This window comes from Elgaria multicarinata, chromosome 23, assembly GCF_023053635.1.
Source record: "Elgaria multicarinata webbii isolate HBS135686 ecotype San Diego chromosome 23, rElgMul1.1.pri, whole genome shotgun sequence".
NCBI lineage: Eukaryota > Metazoa > Chordata > Lepidosauria > Squamata > Anguidae > Elgaria > Elgaria multicarinata.
The window spans coordinates 12,524,162-12,545,936 of NC_086193.1; the positions used below are offsets into that span (position 1 = coordinate 12,524,162).

A 21,775-nucleotide genomic window follows, 5' to 3' on the forward strand; every position below is an offset into this window, starting at 1 on the left:
CCCCTGGGCTATGTGTAATTCCGGCACATTTCCATTTTCAAGTGTGATTTGGATCATTGGATCCACCGCCCCTGAGGTAATTAAGAGAGATTTCACTTCTTAGATGTATACAGCAATGGGAAGCAGCATATATGCGCAGGTGTCTGTATCCATAAGTAATAGTAAGGAGGCTGCCTGTCGCACCTCTGCATGTTGACTCTTTCCAAGTCAGAACAGCGATTCATGCAGGGACACAAGAGAGCTTTCAAGCTCTCTTGAACACTGAAGGCTGCCAACTTTGATACAGAAAATAGGTGTGCCGCAGCTATCAGGTGTTGGGGAAACACATGTCTATGTGGAACTGATTCTCACGTTACATTTTCAATCTGTGGCTTAGATAACTCTGGCTTGGGTTTAGTTACAGTAGAGCATGGGATATATTATTATTATTCCGATTTGTTTGTGTGTAGAACATAATAGTAGTTTCTGCTGCTGCTTCAGCGCATTGTGAGGGAGAAAGAGTATAAAAATTTCCTCAGGGAGGAAAAACGCGGGAAAGAGGGAAAAACAACAATGACGCGTTGTGGAGGGAGGCGAGAAAGTGTGACGGATTCGTTGTCCATTCAGGGAGCACGGAATAGCAGTCCGGCGTTTCTGATTGGCTGCTCTCTCCCCGCCCCCTTCGAAGCGCGCGGAGCGGCCGTTGAAAAGGTCTCGCGCACGGCCTGAGCGCGAGCGACGCTTCGTTCTTCTTTCTGATTGGCAGGAGGCAAGGGAGGGGGGAAATCCTTCATTCTGATTGGGTTGCCTCCTTCGCCGTTTAGACGAACAGAGAGATATTTGGGCCCTATACAAGCCGCTGCCTCCATGACCACTACTAGCTCCACCCACCCCCCGCAGCGCTCTGATTGGTCCTCGTTTCGCGGGGCTTCTTGGGGCAGGAAGGGAAGGAAGGGAAGACGATTGGCCCTTCTCTACGCGAGTGGGTGGAGCCTGAACCGAGGCGGAAGGGGGCGTCGTCGGCAAGATCAGCGGCAGAGCCAGAACGAGGCTCGGAGGGGCGTGTCCCCACGAGGGAGGGGGCGCGGCCTCTGCAGCAACGATGCAGGAAGAAGGGGCGGGGCGACGCTTGTCATCCGCCATAACGACCCCCAAGGGGGGCGGAGCTTCGGGGAAGGAGGATGGGCCCAAAGCCATTTTCGGGTGTGGCGGGTTCGAGTCTCGCCTTCCCCAACTTGAGCGCTGGCTGAGGTAATTTTTTAAAAAAGTGGGGGCAGCTTTAAACGCCCCCCCAGGTGGGGATTGGAGGTGGGGGGATTTCTTCCCGTTTTTCTTGAGAGGGGGGGAAATAAGTCCTCTATCCCATAATAAGCCTAGGCTAAGGGAGCCCCTTCCTCAGGCCTACCCCACCCACCCCATAAGAGAGGGCCTGCAGGTGGCAGCCTCCCCCCCACACCCTTGCATGGAGGAATTAGGGGCCTCTCAGCGCCCCCTATCTAATTTGGGGAGGGGGCTGAGGCTGAGCCCCCCTTTTAAGGGGAGGGGGAGACCCCTGTTTGTGTGGGGGGGAGCCTCCCCCTTACTCTCTCCCCCCCTCCCAATAACCTGCCCAGTTTCCTTCCCTCCTTTATTTGGGGAGGGGGGTTAGATTCCTTAAGCCCCCCTTTTGTGGGGGGGGGGCTGGAGCTCCCTCAGACCCCCATTTGGAGAGAGAGAGAGAGCAGCTTATTAACAGCCCCCTTGCCTAATTTGGGGAGGGGGGTGTTCAAATACGATGGCTGTGGCCCTCTATTCTCTTTGTGGGGAGGGGTCTTGAGCCCCCCCTTTTTGGAGGGGCTTTTTGACCCCCTAACCCCCCCATAAATAAATAAATAAATAAATATATCCCATATGTGGCTCAATTTCTAACCTTGAGAAGGTGAAAAAAAGGCTTTATTTCCTGTTTGGGGGGGAGAAATTAGGGAGGGGTCCTCTTTGCCCCCCTGCCTTGTCCCCATAGATCCCCCCCCATATGGAATAAGTTCTCCTCCCATTGATTTAGGGGGTGGGGGTTGGCTTGACCCCCTATTTTCAGTGAAGGAATTCAGTTTTCTTTCCCCCCCCCTCTAAATCCAACCCCAAATAACTAAAAGGTCCAACTTCCTTCCCATTTTTATGGGGTGGGGGGAGTGCAAGGTAGCTTATTTTCCTTTTGGGGAGGGATTCCCCCCCTCCCTGCCCCAAATAATCCCTTTCTCCTCCCCAAGGAGCAATTGCATGCTTTATTTCCTGCAAATTTAAATTCATGTTGAGGAGGGGGCAAAGAAGACCCCCCTCCCAAAGTTAGAAATGAACCCCATATTTTTCTATGGGGATAAAATGGAGGCACGTGCCCCCCAACCTGGTTTATTCCGCTTTCGCCGACTCCTCGGCTTTTATTGCTGCTATTTTGTATTTTTAATCTTTGCCCGCAAGCTGGAAACGTTTTATTCGGAAGGAGGGCAGATATAAATCCCTACAAAGAAGGAAGGAAGGCTCTTGAGAAGACCGTCCAGAGGATCGAAACCAAGATAGCTCACCTGCGTAGGCCATGATCCTAATTGTACGAGGGTTCTTGTTTATAATGGGAGAAAAGAAACCTCACTAGGTTTTTAGAGAAGCCAGACCCAGGGCTTGCTCCAAAGTCCTGGGTTCAAACTCTCCCAACTCCTTTTCTCTGATAGGCTCCTAAACTTTGACAACTGTGGACTTTGAGAGACAGTGCGGTGTAGTGGTTAGAGACTTGCCTGGGAGTCGGGAGATCCAGGTTCCAGTCCCCGCTTTGAACCGCCCAGAGAGCTTCGGCTATTGAGCAGTATAAAAATGTAATAAATAAATAAATAAAATAAACCAAATGGGTGACTTTGGGCCAGTCACAGACTTTCAGCCCAACCTACCTCACAGGGTTGTTGTTGTGAGGATAAAATGGAGAGAAGGATTATGTACGCCATCTTGGTTTCCTTTGAGGGGAAAAAAGGGCAGGATATAAATGCAATAAATAATGATGATGATGATGATGATGATGAGAGCACTCTTCAAATACTTAAAAGGTTGTCACACAGAGGAGGGCCAGGATCTCTTCTCGATCCTCCCAGAGTGCAGGTCATGGAATAATGGGCTTAATTATAGGAAGCCAGGTTCCAGCTGGACATCAGGAAAAACTTCCTGACTGTTAGAGCAGTACGACAATGGAACCAGTGACCTAGGGAGGTTGTGGGCTCTCTCACACTAGAGGCCTTCAAGAGGCAGCTGGACAACCATCTGTCAGGGATGCTTTAGGGTGGATTCCTGCATGGAGCAGGGGGTTGGACTGGATGGCCTTCTAGGCCCCTTCCAACTCTGCTATTCTATGATTCTATGATTATAATGTTAGAAAAGAAACCTCACTATATATATTTTTTAGAGAAACCAGACCCAGGGATCCAGATCTCCTTGCTCCAAAGTCCTGGGTTCAACCCCTTCCTCGGATGTGAAACTTACTGAGAGTGACTTTGGGCCAGTTTCACTTTCAGGCCATCCTCACCCTCTTCTTCCTTTTCTCTCTGCTCCCCTTCCGTTGTGGTTCTTGACATTTTTTCCATAAGCCTGATCAAGGGCCTGAATCTCCTTAATTGTTTACTTGAGCTGTTTTGTCACAAAAGCAGGATCAAAATGCAGTGAATAAATAAACTCCCTTGTAGTGTTTTTGTAGGGAAGAAAGGGAGAATCCCCTTCTATGCTCTTTTCCGGTGCTGTATAAATAATAAACAAATTAATAAAAACAGTGGCAGAAGACACCTTAAACCATGACTTTAACCATGGCGGTTAAGCCAGAAAGCCAGGCCGTGTTCAGAAGACACCTTTAACCATGGCGAATAAGGCTTTTTGCTTTATTCACCGTAGTTAAAGCCACGTTTTAAGGTGTCTTCTGAACACGGCCTGGCTTTCTGGCTTAACCACGGTGATTAAGCCAGAAAGCTAGGCTGTGTTCAGAAGACACCTTAAACCACAGCGTTCTGGCTTAACCACCGTGGTTAAAGCCATGCTTTAAGGTGTCTCCTGAATGGAGCCAATATGTCTCTCTGAACTCCTTTGGCAGGGTGAAAATGAAATAAAAATGTGTCTATTCGCATTATTTTTTAATGGCATACAATGGGGCACTTATGCCAGCCATCTAAACAAGCCTAGTATTCTATTGAAAGTGTTTTTAGTTATCTAAACTGTTTTAAATTCTGAATATTTGTATTTTTATGCTGGATTTTCTTATGAACTGTTGTAAGCCGCCCAGAGAGCTTCGGCTATTGGAATGAAATTAATGAAAGAAAGAAATGGTGGTGATTCTGTTGTTCTAGGGGGACTCCATGAACGGCCAGGATGACTGAGGCAGAATATATCCTCTGCAAGTGGAAAAAACGGTTGTGGCCAGCAAAGGTAATTAATGTGACTGCTCCCTATTTTCTCATGGGGACACTGATTTGTGGAAGTGGTGGTGGGATTCCAGTTTGAGGTAGGGGAGGTCAGAGATGTCTGTGCAGGGGAGCAAGAGATTATGAAATTCCTCACATGCCTTAAAGCATACGCTTAGGATAACACTGCTAAGCAAGTCGCTGAACGGCGGGGTGGTCCTGTTCTTTCATATTTATTTATTTTCAAGATTTATGTGTGTCTACCACTACGCCATCTTCTCTTTCTCAAGCTGAACTTGTGCGCGCGCACCTGCAGCTACATGTTTATGTATTTCCCCCTCCTCTCTTCAGGTGTTGTCGAGAAGCTGCCCTTCTAGAGGACGACGGCTGGGTCCAAGGTCGGCTTCCGTTCGTGTCGAAATCCTCGGCCTGAATAAACAGTTAAGTAGTGTTGCAAGCGTGGCTGGGTCTTGCCTTTCGATGAGACGTTCTGACCGGCAGGCGTGAGCCTTGGCTGGTAGAGAGATCCTCCTGAACCCTTTCTCCTTTGAACTAGACTGGCTTGCTTGCACACGAGCAGCCTGCGCTGTATTCCTGGACTTGGGCTGGATCTACACCAAGCAGGCTGTAGCGGAATATAAAAGGCAGGGGCCACACCAACCCGGATATAGCACTATAAAAGCGGTATACGGTCTGTGTCTTGTGATTGTAAGCCTATGCGGCAGGGTCTTGCTATTTACTGTGTTATCTGTGCAGCACCATGTACATTGACGGTGCTATATAAATAAATAATAATAAAAATAATTGTGGATCCCGACAGTTGTCAGTGCACTTCAATCCCGCCATGAAGCCGTCGTGTGGCTGCTGCCTCTTCTATACCACTTTCATACTGCTTTCATAGTGCAATATTTTGCTTGATGTAGATCTGGCCTTGCTGGGGGTGGGTGGGTTGGGGGGCGGTTTGGTTATAATTCAAAAAGAACACGAAAGAAAAAAAAAACACAAAATATTACATAAATTTGCTCAACTATTAACATTTGTAATTTATCATTATTCATAATCAAACAATACAATTGCTCCCCTTCACCCTTTGGGATCTATTCCTGCTTCCAAAATCTCATTACTTCTTCTGGTGGTGGTTTTCCACTTCCCTTAGAGAACACATATACCAGGAACTGTTTCCAAATTCCCTCAAATTCATTCGTATTTGTTATGCCTCTTCTTACTTTTATATTACATGTCAATTTATCATTAATGGCAATATCCCAGATTTCCTTATACCATTCTTCAATACGATAATCTCCTTGAACTTTCCAGTTCCTAGATATAATTAATCTCGCTGCTTTCAGCAAATTTGTTATCAATTCTTTAATTTCTTTATTACACTTTAAATCTCCATATAATGATAGTAATGCCACACTAGGTGTCTCTTCAATCTCCATTCCAACAATTTCTTTTATCTCATTAAACACCATTTTCCACAATTTTTGTACATATTCGCATTCCTACCACATATGTAAATACGTTCCTTTTTTCCCACAACCTCTCCAACAGTTTGCTGAATACAGCTTATTTATTTTATTTAATCTCACTGGGGTTAGATACCACCTCTATATAATTTTATAATAATTTTCTTTAATTCTCACCAACATGTTTCTCAACACTCTTTGTCTCTGGCCTTGCTGGCTGTGCGTGTCCAGGTGGGAGCTATTGGTCTAAGTGAGCTTATAGATAATGCAAAATAAGGATAGAGCTACCATAAATTAACCATTAGGTTTTTTTTTATTATTATTAATTTATACTACAAAGTATGAAAGGTAGTTATTTATTTATTTATTACATTTTTATACCGCCCAAAAGCCGAAGCTCTCTGGGCTAGGGTGACCCTATGAAAAGGAGGACAGGGCTCCTGCATCTTTACCAGTTGCATAGAAAAGGGAATTTCAGCAGGTGTCATTTGTATATATGCAGAACCTGGTGAAATTCCCTTTTCATCACAACAGTTAAAGCTGCAGGAGCTATGCTAGAGTGACCAGATTTACAAGAGGGCAGGGCGCCTGCAGCTCCATATATACAAATGACACCTGCTGAAATTGCCTTTTCAATACAACTGTTAAAGTTACAGGAGCCCTGTCCTCCTTTTCATAGGGTCACCCTACTCTGGGCGGTTCACAATATTTAACTGTATCTTAAAATGTACGAAATGAGACCCCAAAAAATGTTTCTAGTAATAATAATATAATACACTGTGCTACTCCATGAGGGCAGATTACATGTACTAGTATAGCCTATGATTATTATGATTAGCAATTTCACCATGTTTGTGGACTGATACACTTTTGTTCTGTTATAATGTCATATGTTTTGAATATACAGTTAAATATTATTATAAGAAGGCTTTAAAAAGGGTTTATTTTACTACGACCTTCCCATAAATGAATACTGTTTTGCTGCTTGCAGTTTTTATTGTTAGCTTGTATTGTTTTTAACTGACATTTTACTGTTTATGCTTTTATTGCTTTTTATGTTTATACTGTTTTATGTATGGTCGTAAGCCGCCTTTCATCTGCCCTGAAAGGCAGCAAAGTAATGTTTTATGTATTTATTTATTTATTTATTTATTTAATTACATTTATATACCGCCCCACAGCCGAAGCTCTCTGGGCGGTTTACAACAGTTGTATGGTCGTAAGCCGCCTTTCATCTGCCCTGAAAGGCGGCAAAGTAACGTTTTAAATAAATACAATAAATAAATAACTACCTTTTATACTTAGTAGTAGAGATTAGTTATTTAAGTTTATTTTATGGTAGCTCCATCCTTATTTTGCATTATCGATAAGTTTTCTTAAACCCATTTTGTTTCTCGTGTGGAGTTTTGGTTTAAGATAAGCCCTTTATTAATAAGTGCAGGTGGGAGCAATTTACATGTTGCCCCCCCAAACTTACGGTCTTTTTGATACCAGGTTGTCTTAAACCTGAAGGTGCCTTTATGACTCGGGTCCACTTGTCTGAAAGAACAATATCGTTTCTTGACGAGAAAATGGATGCAGATAATAAAAGCAAAGGAAAGCTGCTTATTTTCCTTGATTTTTTACTGCTTCGATTTAAAACAGAAAATTTCTGGTTATGCCGTTTTAGATCTTCTTGGGTCTTGCTCTGGTTTTATTCTGTTTGGGATTTATGGTGGGAGATGTAGTCCGACAGAGTTGGAGGGCCCCAGGTCTTGTTGACTTCCAAGAGAGCTTTGGCTAATGGAGGGTATAGAAACATAATAAATGGATAAATAAGTATGAGGTTTTGTTGACAGCATTTGGTCAAGATGTATTCCAGGTCTAACTTGGTCTTCCTCCTCCCCGGTGCCCTCCAGCAGTTTTGGACTACAACTCCCCCTTAACTGGGGATGATGGACGTTGCAAACAAAAACAGCACTAGGTTGGGGACAGTTGGTCTTATTCCAGCAGGCTGTACAGAGGGAGGTGAGACGTTTGCTTTTCTTCCCCATACAAATACTACTTCATTTTTTTCCTCTTCCCTCCCCAACGCTTTATCCTTGTGTGCTGTGTCTTTTTAAAAGGTAAGCCTGTGGGAGACGGGACTACTTTTCTTAATTTTTTTTTTAACCAATTGCACCTAAGCCGCCCTATGAGTCATTTTGGCTGAAGAGCAGAATAAAGCACTTTAAAAAAATACATAAAATTTATTTATTTATTTATTACATTTCTATAACTGCCCAATAGCCGTAGCTCTCTGGGCGGTTCACAAAAATTAGCGGTTCACAAAAATGTCTCCCTGCGCTCCGCCCCGCCCCGCAAAAGTACGTGCTGTTAAACAGAAGCAACCTGAAGCAACCCGTTTTGATTACCAGCCGTCATTGCAGAACCAGACTTTGCCTTAAACTGCTTTCTCCCCTTTTTCTATTCAAAGGGCGAGTGTGCGCTGTGCTGATACGGAAGCCCTAAAGAAAGAGAGCATCGAGGACATTGCCTCTAAGTTAGGTGCGATGTGTTTAAAGTCTTGTGCGTGTTTGTGTAGTTGCTGTTGAGGGGGACACGCCTTTGCCCACCTGTTGTAGTAAGGAGCTGCTCAACTTGGAAATGTTATTAATTTATTACATTTATATTCCACTTTTCTTCCATCGTGGAACTCAAAGCGGCTATAGGCGGTTCCCAGGCGGTCTCCCCTCCAAGCACTAAGTAGTCCCTGACCTGCTTAGCTTCAGCAAGGTGGCCGCCTCCTCGTGTGCCTCTAGTCCATGCCCTGTGACATCGGGCATAGAATCATAGTATAGTTGAGCTAGAAGGGGCATCTAAGGTCATCAAGTCCAACCCCCTGCTCAAGGAAGGAATCCACCTTAAAGCATCCCTGACAGATGGCTGTCCAGCTGCCTCTTGAAGGCCTCCAGTTTGGGAGAGCCCACCACCTCCCTAGGTCACTGGTTCCATTGTCGGACTGCTCTAACAATCAGGAAGTTTTTCCTGATGTCCAGCTGGAATCTGGCTTCCTGTCACTTGAGCCCATTATTCCGTGTCCTGCACTCTGGGAGGATCGAGAAGAGATCCTGGCCCTCCTCTGTGTGACAACCTTTGAAGTATTTGAAGAGTGCTCTCATGTCTCCCCTCAGTCGTCTCTTCTCCAGGCTAAACCTGCCCAGTTCTTTCAGTCTCTCTCGGCTGAGTTTCCCTGGCGCTTTCCCTCCCTCTGCAGCTGCTGCCAGGTCACGGCTTTCTGTTTTTCTTGACAGATCAGAGCAAGAAAAACCCGAACCCTGTGGAGGAGTTGACCTATCGGCGAGCTCTACGGGATGCACTGGATATTCTCGGTCAAGGGGCACCATCCAAAGGAGAACCCCCTTCGAAGGGGAGAAGTGTCCAAAAGGACACACAAGAGAGAACGTTGCCTTTCTTTGTGGCTACGCGGCAGCGGCAGCTTTCCTCTCCAGAAGACCCACGTGAGAGGGAAACCGAGGCGAGCTCCGTGGGTGCGCTCACACCCCCGCGGGTTGCATGGCTCGAAGACGAGCGAGTTGAAGGCAAATCTGGTGGGGGCAGCAGCTCCCCTTCGCCAGCTGCCAAACGTTTGGCTCAAACGAGTACACCACTTCGCGTTTCCCGCAGGCGCCTTGCCCAGCTCGCGCCAGCAGGGCCGAAGTCGGACACGCGGCCTGGGCTGAGAAGCCACTTGATATGTCTTCCCGCCAAGTGTGTTTCGACTGAATCGGAGGCAGGGGAGTCTCCGCCCAGGAAATACGGCAAAGTCTCTGACGGCAGCCGGTGTCGCACGGGGAGGTGTTGGAAGCTAAACGGCACTGCTTCATCTCCCTCACGGAAAAGGTGGGGCCGTGGTCGTCCGGAGAATTTGAATTCGGGGCCCTCTGCTGGTACATCGCCTTCGGAACACGGGGGAGAGGATAAAGGAGAACCGTCCCGGCATCCAGGTTTTGAAGATGAAGAAGGTAGAATGGATGCTTGTGGAAGATGGGGGAGGGGGGTTCTGTGGAATCAGGGGCCACATGAGAATTACTGGAAGCACTCTGGAACGGGTTAGAGTTCTGCCAGTTTTCAATAATAAGCAACTGGGTAAAGAGCTTTTCTTTTGGCGAGCAGCCTTTCGAAACACGCCAGTAAGAGATCCAGACATCCCAGCCCTAATAAAAAATTCCGAGATACCTGATGAATATATTAATAGGAAACTTTGGAAGTCCAGTGCCTCTTGGTTTGGAAGCAAAATGTGCCCGTCCCCAATCCTACAAATGGAGAAGGAGAAGAAGCCCTAGATACGCAGCAGGGGGTGGAGGAGAAGAGGCCCTAGATACGCAGGAGGCGGTAGAGGAGAAGATGCCCTAGATACGCAGCAGGGGGTGGAGAAGAAGAGGCCCTAGATACACAGGAGGCGGTGGAGGAGAAGAGGCCCTAGATACGCAGGAGGCGGTAGAGGAGAAGAGGCCCTAGATACGCAGCAGGCGGTGAAGAGGCCCTAGATACGCAGGAGGCGGTAGAGGAGAAGAGGCCCTAGATACGCAGCAGGCGGTGAAGAGGGCCTAGATACGCAGGAGGCGGTAGAGGAGAAGAGGTCCTAGATACGCAGGAGGCGGTGGAGAAGAAGAAGCCCTAGATACGGAGGGGGTGGAGAAGAGGTCCTAGATACGCAGGAGGCGGTGGAGGAGAAGAGGCCCTAGATACGCAGCAGGCGGTGAAGAGGTCCTAGATACGCAGGAGGCGGTAGAGGAGAAGAGGCCCTAGATACGCAGCAGGCGGTGAAGAGGGCCTAGATACGCAGGAGGCGGTAGAGGAGAAGAGGTCCTAGATACGCAGGAGGCGGTGGAGAAGAAGAAGCCCTAGATACGGAGGGGGTGGAGAAGAGGTCCTAGATACGCAGGAGGCGGTGGAGGAGAAGAGGCCCTAGATACGCAGCAGGCGGTGGAGGAGAAGAGGCCCTAGATACGCAGCAGGCGGTGGAGGAGAAGAGGCCCTAGATACGCAGGAGGCGGTGGAGAAGAAGAAGCCCTAGATACGGAGGGGGTGGAGAAGAGGTCCTAGATACGCAGGAGGCGGTGGAGGAGAAGAGGCCCTAGATACGCAGCAGGCGGTAGAGGAGAAGAGGTCCTAGATACGCAGGAGGCGGTGGAGAAGAAGAAGCCCTAGATACGGAGGGGGTGGAGAAGAGGTCCTAGATACGCAGGAGGCGGTGGAGGAGAAGAGGCCCTAGATACGCAGCAGGCGGTGGAGGAGAAGAGGCCCTAGATACGCAGGAGGCGGTGGAGAAGAAGAAGCCCTAGATACGGAGGGGGTGGAGAAGAGGTCCTAGATACGCAGGAGGCGGTGGAGGAGAAGAGGTCCTAGATACGCAGGAGGCGGTGGAGGAGAAGAGGCCCTAGATACGCAGCAGGCGGTAGAGGAGAAGAGGTCCTAGATACGCAGGAGGCGGTGGAGAAGAAGAAGCCCTAGATACGGAGGGGGTGGAGAAGAGGTCCTAGATACGCAGGAGGCGGTGGAGGAGAAGAGGCCCTAGATACGCAGCAGGCGGTGGAGGAGAAGAGGCCCTAGATACGCAGCAGGCGGTGGAGGAGAAGAGGCCCTAGATACGCAGCAGGAGGAAGAGGAGAATTTTTTAAAAGAAGAAAAACAGGACACTGGGAGCTCCAGACACAAGTGTTACGCAAGCCTCATATACCCACCGCCACCTTCCAAATTTATGGGTCATCTTGAATTTGTTTTAACTCTCCAGCTAAATTTGCCTCTTAGTGCTCTGCTGGTGTTAAAGGGGTCAAATTTCGCTTGCCGGTATGCTAAATTTGACTCTTTAGGCAACTCTTGTAGGGGTGAACCGCCCAGAGAGCTCCGGCTATTGGGCGGTATAGAAATGTAATAAATAAATACATAAATAAATAAATGATGCCTGCAGATATTTACCACAGATCGCCTTGCTCTCAACGCTGGTGACTGGCACAGCTGGAGAAGATGATGGGGACATCTGGTTTAAAGAGATAAACTGGATCATTTCAGCCTTGCGTTGATGCCCTGGTGTGGCTCGCTTATAGAATCATAGAATAGCAGAGTCCAACCCCCTGCTCAATGCAAGAATCCACCCTAAAGCATCCCTGGCAGATGGTGGTTGACCAGCTGCCTCTTGAAGGCCTCTGGGGGCGCTGGAATGCCCCCAGCACTAAACTAAAAGTGAGATATTTTAATACTGTCTGTGCTCAAGCCTGAAATAAGTGTGGCGTTGCTTTGTTAACAGGGCTTGAGTTTTCCTCTGACCTAAGGGTTAGTCCTGTGCGAGAGCTCCGTCTAAGCCCAGCTTTTAGGGATGATGAAGAGGAGGACGAGGAGGAAGAACTCCCCAGTTTCCTCTTGCATCAAGGTGAGACACATTACGATCTAATACTCATATTCAAGAGTAACAGCAATGCAATATTAAAAACTGCCCATCTGGGCAGCGGGACGGAACATTAAAAGCCTGTTAGAAGCGGGTCGTGTTTTCGCTCAGCCTGAAGGAATAATATAAGAGGGTGGTGGGTGAATCTCAGCTGAAAGCCTTTACACACCAGGTGCTGGGGAACATGGGCGGGAGAATGCTGTTGCACCGTGTCCTGGTCGACAGCTATGTGAACGGAGTGCTGGATTAGGTGGACCCTTGGTCTGATCCAGCACGGCTGTTCTTATGCTCTTAAGAAAGGGTTTTACAGAACTTGGGTGCCACCACTGAGAAGGCCCTGTATCTTGTGGGGCCGGTCCCACTGAGTTCCTTGGGTCTTACTCCCAATATGTACGGGATTGAGGCCTTCTGTTTTTTCTCATCTCTGTCTCTTTCTCTTTTACTGTAGAACCTTGTTCAATCGAACAAGGAATGCTGGTTTGGTGCAAACTTGCAAGATACCCGTATTGGCCAGCTGTGGTAAGAGCTCTGGATGAAACCACTTTTAACGTATTTATTGGATTTGTGTGTGCTACAGCAGCCTCCCTTCAAGGAGTCTGGGGAGAAGCTACGGATGTAAATATTTATAAGCATATCGTCAAAGCCATTTACTCGACGGCTGAGCAAGCAGGAGGGCCCAACCTTTTTTTTTTTTTTTTCCTTCCGGCAGGTGGGCGCTTTTGGCATGGTAAAAGAATGTCATGAGCACTGTTGTCACGGGTCGCGAGAGGGCGGCTTGCCCATTCATCGAATGCTTGCCACGTTGGACGTGGCCGGTCAACGAAACACCCATTTCACAGAAGGCAAACCATCGAGACTAAAAGATTTGATTTGATTCGATTTATTGCATTTATATACCGCCCCATAGCCGACGCTCTCTGGGTGGTTTTGTTGTTTATTCGTTCAGTCGCTTCCGACTCTTTGTGACTTCATGGACCAGCCCACGCCAGAGCTTTCTGTCGGCCGTCGCCACCCCCAGCTCCCCCAAGGTCAAGTCTGTCACCTCCTGAATATCCTCCATCCATCTTGCCCTTGGTCAGCCCCTCTTCCTTTTGCCTTCCAATTTCCCTAGCATCAGCCTCTTCTCCAGGGTGTCCTGTCTTCTCATTATGTGGCCAAAGTACTTCAGTTTTTCCTTTAATACCATTCCCTCAAGTGAGCCGTCTGGCTTTATTTCCTGGAGTATGGACTGGTTTGATCTTCTTGCGGTCCAAGGCACTCTCAGAATTCTCCTCCAACACCACAGTTCAAATTATTATTATTATTATTATTATTATTATTATTATTATTATTATTTATATAGTACCATCAATGTACATGGTGCTGTACAGAGTAAAACAGTAAACAGCAAGACCCTGCCGCATAGGCTTACAATCTAATAAAATCATAGTAAAACAATAAGGAGGGGAAGAGAATGCAAACAGGCACAGGGTAGGGTAAGCAGGCACAGGGTAGGGTAAAACTAACAGTATAAAGTCTGCACAACATCAAGTTTTAAAAGCTTTAGGAAAAAGAAAAGTTTTTAGTTGAGCTTTAAAAGCTGCGATTGAACTTGTAGTTCTCAAATGTTCTGGAAGAGCGTTCCAGGCGTAAGGGGCAGCAGAAGAAAATGGACGGAGCCGAGCAAGGGAAGTAGAGTCCCTTGGGCAGGCGAGAAGCATGGCATCAGAGGAGCGAAGATCACGAGCGGGGCAATAGTGTGAGATGAGAGAGGAAAGACAGGAAGGAGCTAGACAGTGAAAAGCTTTGAAGGTTAACAGGAGAAGTTTATATTGGATTCTGAAGTGAATTGGAAGCCAATGAAGAGATTTCAGAAGCGGAGTAACATGGTCAGAGCGGCGAGCCAAGAAGGTGATCTTTGCGGCAGAGTGTTGAACAGAAACCAACAGACTGATGTGAGAAGAAGGAAGGCCAGAGAGAAGAAGGTTGCAGTAGTCCAACCGTGAAATAACCAGTGCATGAACAAGCGTCTTGGCAGAAGAGACAGATAAAAATGATCGAATCCTGGCAATATTATACAGGAAAAGCATCTATCTTCCTTCGCTCAGCCTTCCTTATGGTCCAGCTCTCGCAGCCATAGGTTACTACGGTTTACAAAAGTTAAAAACAGTGAACATGAAAAAGTATACAAAATTTAAAACCATCAAAAACATCAACACTATAAAAACAACAGTATCCATTTAAAACAACAGTTCTGGGGTCCGTTAAAAGCCACCTGCCCAGGAACCTGAGTACCAGGCAGAGAAAGGGGCGGGGAGTCTTCGCTCTGAGACCCAAGTTGCTTTTTCAAACCCAAATAAAAGATGCTGTGGGAAGACACCACGCCGTCCTTCCCATTAAAACAAACCTTAAAAAACTAAATTAAAAACCAGAGGGTCAGGGAGCCTGGTGGCCACCAAGAAAGGTGCCTGTGGGCACATCACACACACACACACACACACCCGGGTGAGCATCATGTGAAGGACCCCCAGGGTTCAATGAAGGAAGTTTGGGTGAGCTAGACGTGGGAAGGCCAAGGCGCTTCGTTAATTTCTGCTTCCCGAAAGCGATCCTTCAGCTCAGAATTCTTTTAATGTGCCTCATATCTGGCTGTGCATCTCGGGGGTGGGGGGTGGGGCGGCAGTCTAGTAAAAAAACAAAGTAGTGCCCCACAAGCCCGGCACCTGTCTGCCTCTGGTTTAGGGGTTCTGGTTTCCCCTCCCCTCAAGTGCTTTCGCTGCCGGCTTTTGTCTTTCAACAGGTGAAAAGGGTCAAAAAGAAAGACAAGAAGGCCAACGTGGTCCTCATAGAAAAAAGCGTGGATGACAAATCGAAAGGGTAAATAGATTGGATCAAATTCGGCGTTGTGGTCTCCTCTCTCTCCCCCCCACCCCCCTCGTCCTTTTTATTTTTTTATTTTTAAGGAGTGTGCGTCACTAAAATGACTTCTGACGCACCCTGCCCGACGGCTGAGCTACCGTGATCCAGTCTCCGGTGTGCTTTTGAAAAACTGCACATCCCCCCAAACCGGAGACATAAGAAGGGGAGTTCTCCATTGGATGTATTATTCTGTTAGGGACGCTTGGGCCCCATATTAAAAGGGCTCAACATCACGAAGCTACGTGCATTCGTATTTCTGGAAGTCGGAGGGGGCTGACGAAGAATCACTCTGGTTTGCTAATAATTCTGTTTTTTGGGGGGGTCCCCCCTTCTCTTCCCTCTTGATGCAGCTTCTCCGTCCCCCTCAGAAACCTGAAACACTTTGACTGCGAAGACAAACAGAAGCTGATAGTAAGTCGAGCCGCAAGACGGGCACTTGGCAGGGCGGCACGGAAAAGCTGCTGCTGCGATCCTGGGAGGGCTTTTCTCTCCGCTTCGACTTCTCTCCCAAGTTGAGAAGGAAATATTGTTCCATTCCGGAAGGGTGAGGCCGGGTGCAGGGGCTTAACCCATTCACACCTTTCAATTCCCCACCCCCCCCAGGACAAAGCCGGAGAGGAATACAACCAGGAAATCAACTGGTGCATTAGGCTGATCGCGGACTACAGAATTAGAGTAGGTAAGCTTCAGTGCTTTTCTCTGTTGATTCATTCCGTTTTCATTTATTACGGTTTTTATACCGCCCTGCAGCCGAAGCTCTCTGGGTGGGTGTACCGAAACCAAAAACCATTAAAAGCAGGCTATGCAAATACCAAAAGAAAGGCAACATATATCTAAAAACAATTAGTTAAACCGTCAGCCGAAGACGGTTTAAAACTCATTGTATGCTGCAAAATGCCTAAGAGAAGAAGGCGGTTTTAACCTGGCGCCGAAAACATAACAGTGTTGGTGCCAGGCGGGCCTCATCGAGGAGACAATTGGGGGGCCACCACTGAAAAGGCCCTCTCCCTTGTTGCCGCCCTCCAAGCTTCCCTTGGAGTAGGCACTCGGAGGAGGACCTTAGGTGTTGAGCGCAGGGTATGGGTATATTCACGTCGGGAGAGGCGTTCCATCAGGTATTGCGGACCCAAGCCATGTAGGGCTTTATAGGTCAAAACCAGCACCTTGAATTGGGCTCGGAAACACAGGCAGCCAGTGCAAGCGGACCAGAGCAGGTGTTATGTGGTCGAACCTTCTGGTTCCGGTTATCAATCCGGCCGCTGCATTTTGCACAAGCTGCAGCTTCCGAACTGTCTTCAAAGGCAGCCCCACGTAGAGCCCATTGCAGTAATCTAACTTGGAGCTTACCAGAGCATAGACAACGGAAGCCAGGTTATCCCTGTCCAGACCGGGGCGTAGCTGGGCACGAAGAGGACTTTCTATTTCTCTTCTGGACTAGTAGAGCAGCGGAGGGCGGAAGGCTCTCTCTGCAGCCTCGTGGAGCTGTGTTCATTTCTGAAATGCGTTACTTTCCTCCGAGAGGGCTCTACCAAGAAGAGCAGAGCAGTTTAAATGTCAGGTGACAGAATGGGAGGCGCTGCTCCTATCCTCTGCTTGCCTTTCTTGCTTTTTCTTTCACTTTCCCCACCTTCATTTTCCTCTTCCTGAATTCCCCCTCTTCAATCTCCCGCCCTTCCCTCGTTTCTCCTCCTTTCTGTTCTTCTTCCCAAACTACTACGTTTTTCTTCCTGGCGGGGCAGAGAAACGCATGGAAAAAACCATGCAATGAACCACTCGGAAGCGACAGGTCGCCTGCAAAAACCGACCTCTTGCTTCCGACCCGGGTGGTCGTGCTAAAACGTGACCGGGGGTGGGGTGCACTGAGCAGACCACCCTTTCTTTCCCCTCTAGGTTGCCATTCTTTCGCTGGGTCCTTCTTGGAGTACTGCGCCGATGACATGAGTGAGTACGCATCGAAACGGAGAGGCCCGGTCAGCTTGAGCGCCTCGAATGAATTCAGGAATCTATTTTGGGCCTTGTGTGGTGGGGGGGGGGGGGGAGCCTGAAATGTGACCATCTCCTATTCATTTTGTTTTGAACGTACGGAATTAGATATATTTCTCTTTGCTCTTGTCCTGCCCCTCTCGTTTGGGACACGGTGCCGATGAATGAATCCCATTTGGCTGCCTTCATGGGGAGGTTCCTCACGAATGGGTTGCTCCTCCCACTTGCTTCAGAGGCGGGGCTATGCAAATGACTTTTTCTGTTGTTCGCTCCCTGCGTCAAGTCGCTGGGGAACATGGGTGCGAGGGTGCTGCTGTACCATGTCCTGCTTGTGGGTCCCTGGCTGACAGCTGTGTGAACCGAGCGCTGCTCTGATGCAGCCTCAGGGCTCTTCTGATGTTCTCCCTGGCCTTTGAGATTTCTTTTGTCCCCTGCCTCTTGCTTCAGGGGGATCTCTGGGCTCCCCTCTCCCAGATTTGGGGACGTTGAAAAGAATCCAGTAGATGTCTGCAGTCCTTTTTCCTTCTTTTCTCTTCCACGCGGCTTCCTGCCAGCATAAGCTACCGTGTCTCCCTTTTTTCCAAGGCTGCCCGGTCCGCAAAGAAGCCCTCCATCCCTCGTCCCAGCTGGCCTTCCCCCAAGCGGCAGAGACGCCCCCTCCGGAAGAGCCTCCCGTGGAGGCCACGCCCACCAAGTTGGCCAAGAAGGTCCTTCCCGACCGCATGCGGGCCGCCAGGGACCGAGCCAACGAGAGGATCGTGGACTTTATCGTGAAGGCCAAAGGGGCGGACGCCCACCTCCACTCCATCCTGCGGAGCAAGAAGCCGTCGCGGTGGCTGGCTGGCTTCCTGGACGCCGGGCCCTACGTCACCTGCATCGAGACTTACCTGGAGGACGACGCTCAGCAAGACGTGGTGGTCAACTATCTGCAAAAGGTTTACCAGGAGGCGTTGCCTCTCGTCAACGGCGACGGCCTCAAATTCATCCTCGAAGTCCTGTTTCCCGAGGTAAACGCCGCCGCTGCCTTGCCAAACAGTTCTGAGGCGGCGCGCCATGAGACATTCGCCTGCTCCTCACGGTTACCTGGAGACGGCCGAGAATAGAACCTTTCTTTAAAATAAAGCAAGGCTCCAGTCCTCAAGATTATGAATTCCGTTGGAAAACTGCCTGATACCGAATCAGTCTTGATTACGCAGACCGGCGTAGCTTCCTGGGGTTTCTGACTGGGTTCTTTTCCAGCGCTGCCTAGAGAAGCCGGGGATTGAATCTTGCGACCCTCAGGGCCTCTGCCAGTGAGCGAGAGCCCTTCCCTTCCAGCCCCACTGGTATTCTTTAAAAAAAATTCCCTCAGCAACGTGTGCTTGTGTTTTTCCCCACCAGGCGATCATCTATGCCATTTCGGCCGTGTATGAGATTGACTACAAGAAGGCAGAAGCGAAATACATCGAGGGACCTCGAGTGACGCACAGGTACCTGCTTCAAGTCACACCTCATCTTTAATGCTGGGTGGGTGGGGGGACGGTTATGAAAGAGGCTCACGAAGGCTCTCTGTACCTGAATACTGAGGTCTGCGATCCTTTCCTTAAAACGAAAACAAGGTTCCAGTCCTCATGAGTGTGAACCAAGGACTGGTCTGCAGAGGAAACGGCGTTACACCAAATCCGTCTTGTCTTACCTGCAAACCCAGGGTGCTTTCTTCTACGGTTCCCCCACCCCACGCGAAAAGAATCCTGGGAGTTGTAGTTTCGAAGGTGATGTTTTATTCATGTATTTAAAAACCTTCCTTGGCCACCTTTCAGGGCAGAAGTCCTCACCAGGCGGCTTACGGCAATCAACTACGTAAAAAAACACAGTTAAATGATTAAAAGCAATAAGAATAATGATCACAATAAATAGAAATTAAAAAAAACAAGGAAGCCGACAATAGAACAAGCAAGGACAGCCCTCGTAGCAATAGGCTCATATCATGAGGCCATGGTAAAATAAAACGTTTTCAAGGCCTTCTTAAAAGCCTGCAAGGGTAGTGCGTGGTGGACCCCCGGGGGGAGTTTGTTCCAGAAGTGAAGGGCCACTGCTGAGAAGGCCCTGTCCCGTGTGGACACCCACCTTAATTGCTCTCAAAAAGCAATTGATGAGAATCTGGTGGGGTGCTTCTAGCCCCCACCATGCAGACACTGCCCGCCTTTGGCCGACGTAGGCTGCAGCCTTTCAGGAGCTCTTGTTTCTCTGGCCGACGGATGAAGCCACAGTTGCAGTTTTGAAGGTGATGAGAATTTGGGGGCGGGGAGCCTCTACCCCCCCCTTCCCCAAAGTTCTGTAAGAAACTAAAACAGTTTTAACCAGTTTGAAGACTTTAGTGTGGATGGCTTTAGGATTACCCGCACTACAGTCTTCAGCATTTCAGAGGAAAGGGCGGAGTGTAAATGCCCTAAACAAACCTCCCTTGCAAATTTCTTGCGTACTGTTTATTTACTAGCGACTTATTTATTTACTTGCTACAGGCCTCTCCCTGACATGGAAGTCTCCCGGCTGGCTTACAAGAAATCCGCTTTCCCCAACCCGAAATGTGGGATTGTCACTCTTACTACCCACCCAGTATTTATTTATTTATTTATTTTATATACCGACCCATAGCCGAAGCTCTCTGGGCGGTTTACAAAAGTTAAAAACGGTGAACGTTAAAAAAAAAAGTATACAAAATTTAAAACCATCAAAAACATAAAAACGACAGCATAAAACAGTGTCCAGCTTGACAGCTGTCAGCCAAGTGCCACAATATCTGGGTGTCTTTTCCCCTGGCAGCAAGGTCCTTCATTGGGCCCCCGATACATGCAAATCGTAACCCCCCCCCCCCCGGTCTTCGATGTTGGGAGCCTCCATTTTCCCACTAGGCAGAATTTGTTGATTTTTTGAGCAACGTTGAGATCGTAACTCCCAGATTCAACCAGTGCAAGTGAAAGTTTCCCCCGCCAGCCGTTGGAGGAGACAACAGATTCATCTGTGCAGACATTCATACTTTGCACTCCCTCCCTCATTCTCTCTCCCACACCTATACACGCAGACGCACACACACACACTTCTTGCTTAACGCCACACACCTCACACAGGCAGTTCCTCTGCGAATTCTTTGGAACGCAATGATTTAGATTAACCGTGCCAGGTTGGGGACGATGGAGGTTGCTCTCCCACGTCGCCGGAGGGCACGACATTGGGAAAGACAGCAACGGGAATAAAAGCGGCGGAACGACAAAACGGAACGCGTAAAAGGAATAAGGGAACGCAGCAATAAAATTACGCTTCCTCGAGCGGTTTGGAGGAAATGTGTAAATGTAATAAATCTAACATTTACGGCTGACAGTAACAGAAACTGCTAACTCTTGTTCCCCCCCCCCCCCCCCAAGAGGCACGGAGCCTCTCTTCCCCGTCCCTTTAGGCTTAATTTATTTCTCATCCTTCAGGGAGAGAGAAAACTTTGAAGAACTTATTCTGGAAAAGAAGAGAAGGCAGCAACGGCAGAGCCAGGAACTGCCCACGGAAGACGGCCTGTGAACCCCTTGCGCTCACCTGTGTGTCCCTAAATAAGATGGAAAGCAATTATTTTCTATATGAGAAACTATTTTTTAAATACATATATATGAAATATGCTTCAGTAGGTGGATGTCAGCTCCTGCGACGCTTTTTCCGCCTGCCACATATCACCCTAGCTCCGGAGAGTTGACCAAAATTAAATAAGTGATGAAATAAGTTACGGAAGGCTGGGCAAACCATTTTTAAAAGAACTGGTGGTGTTCCAAGTGAGGCTTTAGCTTCTGTGGTATATACGCCCACCCTGCTGTTGACTCAGCTTAAACAGGTCCGGTAGGCTTTCAAAACAGCCTCCAAAGCTATTGAACCAGAAAGAAAAGTAAAATAAGTGCAACCCACCATCAGCAGCAAACTCATCTCTTCCTTCAAATTGCCTCCAGCTTTTGGGGGCCGTTTCCTGCACCTTAATTTCACCCTGATGTTTGAAAACACTAATCTGCATATATTGTTGCCTAGATGTAATTGCTTGTCCGGTTTATAAATCGCCCATGCAGCAGTCTGGGGTATAAAGGCAACTCCCCGCCCCCTCCAGAAATGAAATCGGCCTCTAATTCCAAATGATTTTTAAAATCTGTTCGATGCAGATCTGATTAAATGAGGCAAGAATTAAACTCCGTACTGCTTCGCTTGCTACTCTGTCGAATTTTTTTAAAAACGTGGAAGAAAATAAACTATCCTACAACCATTCCTGTAATAATCTGTGTGTGTTTTCTCTGATGATTTATTGATTTATTTGCGGCATTTTTAACCCCTCCTCTTCAGGCAAGAAACAAAAATGGTTCTCAAAGCACCCTTCAAAGATCAATAAGGGGACAGTTCCCTGCTTACAATCTAAAAGACAGGACACAAAAAGGAAAAAAAATGAGGAGGTAGAGGGGGGGAAAGCAAAACTTGGACGCTACTTTTCTTCTCTCTCTGGCTAATGATTAACTTGAAGTATTGTGAACGAAAAGGAATTTTATTCTCTAAATAGGTTGAGGTTTTCTTTGGGGTGCGTGCGGGGGTTTTTTGAACCCAAAGAGCAAATGGGAACATCTTCAACTACTCAAAAC

At 48.0% G+C, this 21,775-nt stretch overlaps 1 protein-coding gene across 1 annotated transcript; it reads left to right on the forward strand.

Annotated features, from left to right (window-relative positions):
- Nucleotides 1–1,165: 1,165 nt before the first annotated feature.
- Nucleotides 1,166–21,408, forward strand: PWWP3A (PWWP domain containing 3A, DNA repair factor). Its single transcript, XM_063146949.1, has 14 exons — nucleotides 1,166–1,230; nucleotides 4,329–4,407; nucleotides 4,734–4,822; nucleotides 8,307–8,377; nucleotides 9,124–9,834; nucleotides 12,120–12,242; nucleotides 12,706–12,776; nucleotides 15,037–15,113; nucleotides 15,506–15,566; nucleotides 15,759–15,834; nucleotides 17,046–17,096; nucleotides 17,724–18,145; nucleotides 18,519–18,607; nucleotides 20,597–21,408. The coding sequence occupies exons 2-14, from the start codon at nucleotides 4,351–4,353 to the stop codon at nucleotides 20,685–20,687; spliced, it is 1,989 nt and encodes a 662-aa protein (XP_063003019.1). The 5' UTR covers nucleotides 1,166–1,230; nucleotides 4,329–4,350; the 3' UTR covers nucleotides 20,688–21,408.
- Nucleotides 21,409–21,775: the final 367 nt, after the last annotated feature.